This window comes from Megalopta genalis, chromosome 4 (assembly GCF_051020955.1).
Source record: "Megalopta genalis isolate 19385.01 chromosome 4, iyMegGena1_principal, whole genome shotgun sequence".
NCBI lineage: Eukaryota > Metazoa > Arthropoda > Insecta > Hymenoptera > Halictidae > Megalopta > Megalopta genalis.
Window position 1 is genome coordinate 5,328,032 of NC_135016.1, and position 10,371 is coordinate 5,338,402.

At 48.9% G+C, this 10,371-nt stretch overlaps 1 protein-coding gene across 7 annotated transcripts; it reads left to right on the plus strand.

Moving 5' to 3' along the window:
* The first annotated feature begins 736 nt into the window (after positions 1-736).
* On the plus strand, positions 737-10,102 carry arm (armadillo). 7 transcript variants are annotated; one of them, XR_013033188.1, is made up of 8 exons: positions 1,085-1,318; positions 1,831-1,894; positions 1,969-3,605; positions 3,707-3,886; positions 3,982-4,284; positions 5,588-5,684; positions 6,206-6,267; positions 7,301-7,439. XR_013033188.1 is itself a non-coding variant. In XM_076521180.1 (7 exons), exons 2-7 carry the CDS (start codon positions 1,858-1,860, stop codon positions 7,483-7,485), a joined length of 2,439 nt encoding a protein of 812 aa, XP_076377295.1. In that variant the 5' UTR covers positions 737-937; positions 1,831-1,857; the 3' UTR covers positions 7,486-10,102. The 7 variants fall into 7 exon arrangements, 5 of the variants coding, with proteins under 5 accessions (XP_076377295.1, XP_076377296.1, XP_076377297.1 ...); XR_013033189.1 differs by having other exon boundaries at positions 6,209-6,267; XM_076521180.1 differs by lacking the exons at positions 1,085-1,318; positions 6,206-6,267 and adding an exon at positions 737-937 and having other exon boundaries at positions 7,301-10,102.
* The last annotated feature ends 269 nt before the right edge of the window (positions 10,103-10,371 follow it).

Here is a 10,371-nt window from a genome sequence, read left to right on the forward strand (position 1 = left end):
AGCTGTTTGTTCCAGCAGCTGGCATACTTTTCAGCTCCTACGAGCTACTACGAGCTACGACTGGGCTACGGCCTGCCTAGTTCGTATCTATCGTACTTTGCGCGATACCTATATTAGGTCCGCCATATTTGTGGAGCATCGTTGGCGCGGTGATACGGAGATAGAACCGATAACCGAGTGCCTTTCGAATCCTTCGGATTCGATAGGCGTTGTTCCGACGGTACCAACGCGAGCGATTCGCCGATCGCCCGTTCGTCGCATCGGCGAGTCGTCGATCGGCTTCATAACCTCACATTTCGGATCGAATTGATGGTAACGCGAGGCGTACGTACTTACATTCGGGGAGATCTTGCGGGAGGTTTCGGTTGGACACGCCGTCGGATGGGCACGTCGGATGGAGGAATCGTGGAATTCGGGAACGGAGAGGCGTCGAGGGTCGCGTCGGATGATGGGATCGAGTATTCGTAACGGGTAAAAATCGATAAATACCCTCCTTCCTAGAGACATCCGGCTAATCGAGGTTGCGTCGCGAAGCGAACAGAGAGCAGTAGAGAGAGATATATATATATATTCTGTCGAACACAAGGTGTGTGTACGTGTGCACCGTGCAACGTGCACGTACGTATATATACGCCGCGGCACGTATAGGTATACATAGCGGGCGAATAGCGGCGCTGCACGGCGACTCCGCGACTCGTGGCCGACAGGTGGCGGCAGCGTTGAAGATTGCGCGTCGTTTTCCGCCATCTTTAGTTGGCGGACCCGAGCGAAGAGACAAGTCAAGAGAGCTCCGTGGCGAGAAGCGATAAGGCGAAGAAGCGGTCGGTTCACGGGGGCAAAAGGGAATTTGGTGGATCGAGTGTCGCGGTGCCGAGCCAGCCGTGTCCTCGTTCGAGCACGATTCACGGAATCGCCTTCGGTCGATCCTCGCGATACGGTAAGCACAGTAGGATTCTGCCTCTCGGTCGTTCGCCATTACATCGTACATACGTCGACCGATAGGGGGGAAAAAACTTGTCATTTCCGTGACGGTAGTGTTTACGCTGGGTGTGTCAAAGTGTTCCTCCTCTGTCTTCTTTCTCTTTTCCGCCTTCGTCTTCTGTTTCCCCGTCGTTCTCTCTCCACCGTGCTCTTTTCTCCGTTCTCTCTGCTCCGTGTTCCGACGGTGTACGCGTATATAATCGCGGTTATCGTATCTCTCTTTGCCGTTCTTCCGTTGTTCCGTTCTCGCTTCCCTGTCGCTCTCTCACCGCTCTCCGTTCTCTGCCCTCCGCGCACCGCGCACCGCTCTTCGCTGGTCGTCGATCCTCGGAAAATGGTGATGCATTGGATTCTCGGAGGCTTTGTTGTGTGCCGCACGCCCACGCGCGTCCCTCTACCTTCCGTCTCGAGAGAGAATCGTTCGCGCTTCCTCTCCGCACCTCTAGCCGTGCTCCTTACCGAGTGACTTTCTGGCACATTCCTTCGAATGGTATCGCATCGGATCGAATATAGTGCCGTTTCGTGGTATCGCGCGACCCGTCGCTCGTCGCGCGACGGAACGGAAGCTGCGAGGACGCTCGCACGGAACAATCTTTCGATTCTGACCACATTCCGTGCGGGCCCGTCCTCCTTCCATTATTCGCGGTACGGTGCACTGACCCTGTGCGCGTCTTCGCGTCTCTTTGTAGCCTGCAGCGTGTGACGAATAACGTTCGCGACACGTAATACGAAAGATTTCTCCCCGCTTCCTGATCCGTAACGCGATAGATCATCGGAGCTTTGCGCCGCGACCTTATTCGATTATTGTCACGTCGTTCCTGTGTCTATAACAACGTTTCTTTACTCCAGGTGTGGATAGACTCTCCCGTAGGAGCCATGAGTTACCAAATGTCTTTGAATCAGTCCAGACCAAGTAAGTATGCTTGCCTCGTGCCGCAGAAAAATTTCAAGGGCTTCGAAGTTACCTTACGCTGTTTCGTCCGGCAGTGTCTCACGGGAACTACCAGGGACCCGGGGATCTGCCCATGGGTTCCACCAAAGAACAGACCCTGATGTGGCAACAGAACTCTTACATGGTGGACTCTGGAATTCATTCTGGCACCGTCACCCAGACTCCTTCCTTGTCGGGCAAGGAGGACGACGAGATGGAGGGGGATCCTTTGATGTTCGATCTGGATCAGGGCTTCGCGCAGGGGTTTACCCAAGATCAGGTAGACGAAATGAATCAACAGCTGAGCCACACGAGATCCCAGCGGGTACGGGCAGCAATGTTTCCAGAAACGTTGGAGGAAGGTATAGAAATTCCTTCTACTCAATTTGACCCCGCTCAACCCACTGCCGTGCAGAGACTGGCAGAGCCTAGTCAGATGTTGAAGCACGCGGTTGTCAATTTAATCAATTACCAAGACGACGCGGATCTGGCGACTCGCGCGATACCAGAACTGATAAAGTTGTTGAACGACGAAGATCAGGTTGTCGTATCCAAGGCCGCGATAATGGTGCACCAACTCTCGAAAAAAGAGGCCTCTCGTCATGCGATCATGAACAGTTCTCAAATGGTCGACGCGTTGGTGCACGCGATTTCGAAGAGCAACGACCTCGAGTCGACCAAAGCAGCGGTCGGTACCTTGCACAATTTGTCTCACCACAGGCAAGGTCTGCTGGCTATATTCAAGAGCGGCGGTATACCCGCCCTCGTTAAATTGTTAAGCTCTCAAATGGAGTCCGTGCTTTTCTACGCGATAACGACCCTCCACAATCTATTGTTGCACCAGGATGGTTCCAAGATGGCAGTCCGCATTGCCGGAGGTTTACAGAAGATGGTCGCGTTGCTTCAACGCAATAACGTCAAATTCTTGGCCATAGTGACAGATTGCCTGCAAATCTTGGCGTACGGTAATCAAGAGAGCAAGCTGATCATACTTGCTTCGCAAGGACCGATAGAGCTGGTGCGCATAATGCGTTCCTACGACTACGAAAAGCTGCTGTGGACGACGTCGAGAGTGTTGAAGGTGTTGTCCGTCTGTCCGAGCAATAAACCCGCGATCGTCGACGCGGGTGGCATGCAAGCGCTCTCGATGCATCTTGGGAATCCGAGCCAGAGGCTCGTCCAAAATTGTCTGTGGACGCTGCGGAACTTGTCCGACGCCGGCACAAAGGTAGACGGGTTGGAGGTATTGCTGCAGAGCCTGGTGCAGATGCTGAGCTCGACCGACGTCAATGTCGTCACATGCGCCGCCGGTATTTTATCGAATCTGACTTGCAACAATCAGCGCAACAAAGTAACGGTTTGCCAGGTCGGGGGCGTTGACGCCCTAGTACGCACTATCATTTACGCGGACAGTCGGGAGGAGATCAGCGAGCCGGCGGTGTGCGCGCTCCGTCATTTAACGTCGCGTCACGGAGAGGCTGAAACCGCGCAAAACTCTATCCGCTTGAATTATGGAATCCAAGTGACGGTGAAACTGCTGCAACCACCGTCGCGCTGGCCCCTCGTCAAAGCAGTGATCGGATTGATTCGCAACTTGGCGCTGTGCCCGGCGAATCACGGACCTCTTCGCGATCAGGGCGCGATTCGCGATCTCGTCAGGCTTCTGATGGACGCTTTCCCCGAGGCACAGCGGGTAGGCTAATATCAAATCCCCCTCTTACACCCGATCCTCGATGCACCCCCCGATACCCGGAACCAATCCGAAAGCGGAAATTTACGAAATCTGTTGTTTAGCAGCAACGATCGTCAGTGGCGAGCACCGGAAGCCAACAAACGTCGGCAGCGTTCGCGGACGGCGGTGTACGCATGGAGGAAATTGTCGAGGGAACCGTTGGAGCGCTCCATATTCTCGCGAGAGAGTCTCACAACAGGGTGATCATCAGATCGCACAACGTCATTCCGATTTTCGTGCAGGTTTGTACGAAACTTCCTTGGTTCGATACGTTGGCGCGCTCCTCCCTCGCCTCGTCCGTCGTCCTAAATGCTGGTCTGCGACATTTTGCACGCAGCTGCTGTTTAACGAGATCGAGAACATCCAACGCGTAGCGGCCGGAGTGCTCTGTGAGCTTGCCGCCGACAAAGAAGGTGCCGAAATGATCGAACAAGAAGGTGCTACCGCTCCTCTGACGGAGCTGCTCCACTCTAGGAACGAGGGCGTCGCCACGTATGCGGCCGCCGTACTGTTCCGCATGAGCGACGACAAACCGCAGGAATACAAGAAACGGCTCTCCATGGAGCTGACCAACTCGTTGTTCCGCGAGGACACAAATCTCTGGAACAACGGCGACTTCGCGATGCCCCCGGACCTACAGGTACCGTAAAATACTTAACTCAGTATCGATGCATGCCTCGCTTAACGCCGTGGCTAAATTTATTTTTTTACCGACACTTTGTAACACGGACCATTTATTTTGTTATTTTATCTATTTTTCTGATCTGGCGGCATGTGCTGCGATAAGAATATGCACCATTTAATATTTCCTTGTACCGTGTGCCGTGTGTAGCTTTCGAATAGATCAGACTTTCAGCGTTCGGATAGTCGAGGAGAATTTGCCACACACAAGTTCCCTTCTGTACACAGATCGGTTACACAGTGTTAAGTAAATTGAGCCACGAAAACGGAATAGCGATAGCGAATACTCTCCTGACCTAGTACCTAGTCACACAGCAGGTACATACTCGCACACGTAATCTTCCCCGCCATGTAAGTTTAGAAGTGTACGACTAGATAGTTTGCAGAAGTAAATGTCGTTATCCATTATTCCAGTTTGCACAACTTAAACATGTTCGCAAGTTGAAACGTGTAACCAAACGAGAAACGCAAACCTGGCTTTTCTTTTCCTTTAATTTCGACGACGCGCGGTCGCATCGGCGACGAGCCGGGGAAATGAATAAATATATACTATCGCGCCGTGTATACTCGTACGTTCGTCGGTGTCGATTCACGGTGTCTCGTTCGTTCGTTCGTTCGTTCGTTCGGCCTGTTTCGGAATAGTTGTATGCAGAATAGTAAATGCATTCCTATCGAACGCGTTGTCTTTGAACGTAGATCGAGTGCCAGGGTCGTGCCTAATGGAGCAATGGAACCTGTAATAAATGTACAGCGATGACTTTATACATTATCATCCTCAGTTTGCAACGTTGCGTTATGCATGAGAATGCGTTTCGTTCCATTCGTGTTTCAACCCTTTTTCAAAGCTGAGTAACGAAAACGACATTGCCGCGATATTACTCTCTCTCTCTCTCTCTCTCTCACTCATCGCTCTCACTTCTCTCTCTCTCTCTCTCTCTCTCTCTCTCTCTCTCTCTCTCTCTCTCTTCCATCTTTTGAACGCAACAAACGCGTTGCACACCGACACACGTTCTATTCTCCGTGTCCGTATCCGCATCCATGCCCGTCTCCGTATCCGTGTCCGTATATTCATATTCATATTCATATATACATATGCATATATCGTATCACCGCCGCCTTTACTAATTTTCACCGCGATTTATCGACTCGATACTGCGACGACGAGTAGTATCTTTACTCGCCCTTTACTCTCGACGCGGTGTTAAAGACACGCCTACAAGAGAAGATACGTTTTGTGTTGATCTGAGCTACCTAATCTTCAGGACATGCTTGGCCCTGATCAAGGCTATGATGGTATGTATGGACAAGGACCTCCTAGCGTACACAGCAGCCACGGAGGTCGAGGGTATCAGCCGCACGGTAAGTCACTGGCGTCATCCTTTCTCTATCCGATAATCGCTTTCGAACGATCGAGAAGCTCGGTGGAACGTAGCTGATTCTTACAAAAATCAATTTCTCTGCTCGTGATAATCCTTAATCAGGGTGTTCCGATTGTAACCTTGTAGAATCATTCCCCAACGATGGGCGGTTAGCATCTCGCCGCACGCGAATTACTGAGAACAAGCGTGTTTCGGTTCTAATAGATCTTAGCCTACTTGGGGAACGTTGAACGCTCGCCTCGGAATTATTTGGCTCGCGCATCGGGAACGGAATTTGTATGGGGTGTTGTGTAGTGCGGGGTTCTCGCGGTGTGCTCTCGTGGCCTTTCCTTTGTTTCTCTATGATAGAGTTCTATTGGCCGTGCGGGGATCGCCTTTTGTACGATACGCGAATTTTCAAACGTTTTTCTCGCGATAACCCGTATATGCGATAGCGTATCTTAATATTACACGACGATAAGAAGAAAAAGCAGCGCATTTAATTCAATGTTGTTTTAACAGCAGCTTAACCCACGGACTTATATTAAAATACAGGCTATCAACAGTATCTCGCAGTAACATAGGTGACACTCAGCTCTTACTTATACTGTTCTATGCTTTTTTATTATATTAATCGCTACATGTTCTTCACACGCATTTCATTGTTTCTACGTTTAATATTTATATTATGGTCGCTACACGTATGTATCTCTATCGCTCAGTTTTTGTAAATTGTATCCTACTTGTAATTGCACGTTTTTTGCGAATGCACATTTTACTTTCTCGTTGATACCGTATTATACACGCACATCACACACACACACACAGAGATTCATAGGGTTTTTTCGTAATCGTTTTTTTTTCCACGCAGAAAAAGAAAAAAAAGAAAAGAAAAGAACGTTTCATGCATGACACAATTTTCGTTATCCTTTCCCTAATTGAATCTACTTTATGGTGGAAAGAAGAATAGAAAAACGTATTCGTAAGTAATTAGATAAGGTGTTCACTTTCGCGAACGTGCCGAGAGAACGCGCACAGTCATGCAAATAACTATGTCCGACTACCGCGAGTCGTAACGAATTTGTCGATCGGCCGGTGCCGATCTTTCGATCGCTAAAAACGATATACTGGTGGTTCTTGTACGATCTATCTCAAACTTCGCTTGTAGTTTCTCGTCGGTATCGATGACTTCTCGTCGTTTCTCTCGCTACCTCGAAAAGTCCATTCGCCTTTTTCCGCGCGTGTCGTTCTGCTTCTGAATTTTTGATCACGTTTTGTACGATCACGTTGTTTATCGTTTATCGTTTGTCGTCGTATCTAAACATATTATGTATTCTACCTACCCGTATATACATGTATACATATGTATATGTATATACCTATATCTTTTAAAGAAAGAGCAACGAATGTTTTGCTTTCCTCTAAATCTCTCGGCAAGAAAAAGAATATCTTTTGCGAATACTTAGCAGAATTTGTGCTCTATACTTATCATTACATATTTACTGGTTGAGGAAACTTTTTAGCAAAATCTTTTAGCGGCGTAGTTCTTGTCGATTCGTGTGATCGGATCGAATCGGAACCGTTGGTGTTGATCATGACAATTTTCTACCGCAACAGGTTATGGCCAGATACCAGTAGATTCCATGCAAGGGTTGGAAATAGGTGGAGGGTCGACGTATGGCGCGATGGACACTATGGACGTAGCGCACGAGGGTGACCTGAGTTTCGATCATTTAGAAGAGCTTCCTGCACCGCCGCAAGACAACAACCAGGTCGCAGCCTGGTACGACACCGATCTCTGAAACTGTGCCAGCGCAAATCCACCCACATCCCTGCACACGAACACAGGAACACGCACACCAGCGCGCACACACACACACACACGAAGACGAAAGCACACTTTCGCACGCATATCGACGACAGACATAATTACATTTCACACTGACGAAGACACGGACGCGGAACATACATGAATCCTCCTCGGGGAGGCGGACTAGTGAGGCTCTTAAGTAATTTTAATACAGACTAAAATAGTATCGTCGTTTTACTCTCACCCTGTATATCGATCGAGATCGAAAGAATTTTGACAAATTACCACACCACCATCATTAACCACCACCACCACCACTACCACCGCCGCCACCACCACCACCGCCACCAAAACCACCGTCACTACCACCGCAAGAACCATTACCGATTTACCGGCATTAACCGTGGAGAACGACGAATTATCAAACGCGGAACGCGAACGATCATCGCAGAGAAAAAAAACAGTTAAACGAAACATGTCGAACTCGAGTATATACGAGTTAATACGCGGAGAGGTACCGGAAAATCTGTAGCTTGTTTTTACACGAAGGAAACAGGGTACGAAAAAATCATGTGCTCGCAGCACACGGCGCATTGATTCTTTAGACATACGAGAAAACCGGTGTCGCTATATACAACTATCTGCATATACATATAAATAATGCGTATGTGTATGCATATACATATATAACTTACCAGTGTCGTACCTTAGATATTTATAATAAAAGGTAAAAGAAAAAGATACTGGAGAGCCTGGAAACGAGGACATTGTTCACGGCGATGATGACGATGATGATGATGATGATGATGATGATGACGATGAGACGAGACGAGACATCGAAAACGGTCACACGTTGACGTTATGGTTCGACGAGTCCCGTGTATTACAAGTAACAAAAAAAAAGGAACCCTGTCGATTTTATACCTCCACTTTTCTTTACGGAATCTACGAAATTATTGTTACGCCCGTCGGGAAGAACGGTATGCCACGTTTGAATATCGTAGCTCTAAGAAAAACAGGACGAGGAGACGGAGAGGAAGAAACGGATAAAAAGAAGTATCGAACCGCGCGAGAATCGAACGCCACGCGTAATACCGTGTCAGCGTTAATCACAGCAGTATTTTGTTCGACGAGAGCATCGATAAATGTTACGCATCCGCAGACAATATCTCAGTTTCGCGTACGCAGACCGCGGTCGAGTTCATTCTGTTTATTTTAGGGACCATGTAATAATCTACTCTTTTTTTCTTGAATTTTCACGCGCGAAACGGCGCGATCGTTCGATTAATTATTCCTTTGAATTTCGTCGATTTCGAACGCGACGATTTCTACTCGTGGCAGTATAAAAAAAACGATTACCGAACGACGTACGATCGATACCGCATTACGCATTTTATACGTAGCCGTTGCATTTCACGATTCTCTTCCAGTGTCGTGCATCCGTAATTTATAGTGGAAATCATCGAGGAGATCTTCGTTGGGCGAGCGAGCATTCGATTATTTTTCACGCGAGCACAAACCGATCGCGAGGCGCAGCATTGTTTGTGTCGCGGTTCGCAAGCGTCGGCTACGGCTCGAAAACGGCTCGCACTTTGCCGGGATGGGTGCGCGTTCTCGGTACACGGCGTCCACGAACTTCATATTCTCGTTCTCGTGATTTCGCGACGAAACCGCGTCGAGACTGCTCTTTCCTCGGGACTGCTGGACACTGGCGGTAGACGTCTAGAGGAAGGACGGGCCACCTACCCACCTAAACGTACGATTCCACGCGAAAGGCTAATCGAGGTATATGCAGAATGTTCGCGGTTTCACGATTCATAGTGATTTCATACCATTGCCGCTCGTCGACGTGCGCTCGGGCGAACTTGTAAACTTTGAGAAGGATCAAAGGGAGAGAAGATGTATGTAATCGTGGACGGGCGAAACGCCGTGGTCTCATCGACGAAGCCTCGCCCGCGTGTTCGTACGACCGAACGAAATCTTTTAATCCGTGCGTCGCCAGTTGTCATCGAGGGTATTTCCTTGGTGGACACGCCATCCGTTCGTGGTGCGGTGTTACGGTTCAAATCGAAGACGATAAAAGTATATCGCGCGTCGATCCGGAGAGAACGCACTGCCCGACACTGTCGATTGCCTGAATAATCCATTATATCATAGGTCTCCTTCGAAACTTGCGAATCTATTGAATTGCAGAGAGCGTTTACCTATTTATACCGCTAACCCCCCCGAACGATAGTATCATTCTCGAGTATCAGTGAATTACAATCACGAATAAATATAAACGAATATCAATGAACTTTCGCATTACGTATTTTACAGGGTAGTTATACTTAATTTTTATTATTATCATTAAACAAAAAAAAAAACGTAGCAAACGCAATCGCGGCGCGGAGCACTTTGCGTCGTGTTCGACGCCCTGTGTCCGCCTTCGATCGCTGTCGATGTATTTAGACCTATAAGAGAGAAAGAGAGAGAGGGAGAGAACGAGAGTGCGCGCGCGAGAGAGAGAAAGAGAGAGAGAGAAAGAGACAGACACGTAATTCGTACACACCATGTATATGTATCGTTTAATTGTCCAAACGAATAAACTGAGCGATTAAGTACTCGAACTGCGTCAGGCGTTGATCACTGTTTTTCACCTACGTCGAGCTATCTCGCACCAACGATCTCGCTATCGCGTGCCGCACTCGGTGCACTCACACCGTTACGCGATTCCTATGATTCTGCGATTTTACAATTCCACGAGCAGCTTTCGAACGCGCCTCCTTGCTGGGATCGAGAACCTTCCTGGAACTTCGACTCGTTGCCATCGCCCCGTGACGGTAGCAAGAGCTCCGAGCGAATCGATTCGTCGATCCGGCGATCGACGTCAGCGCTT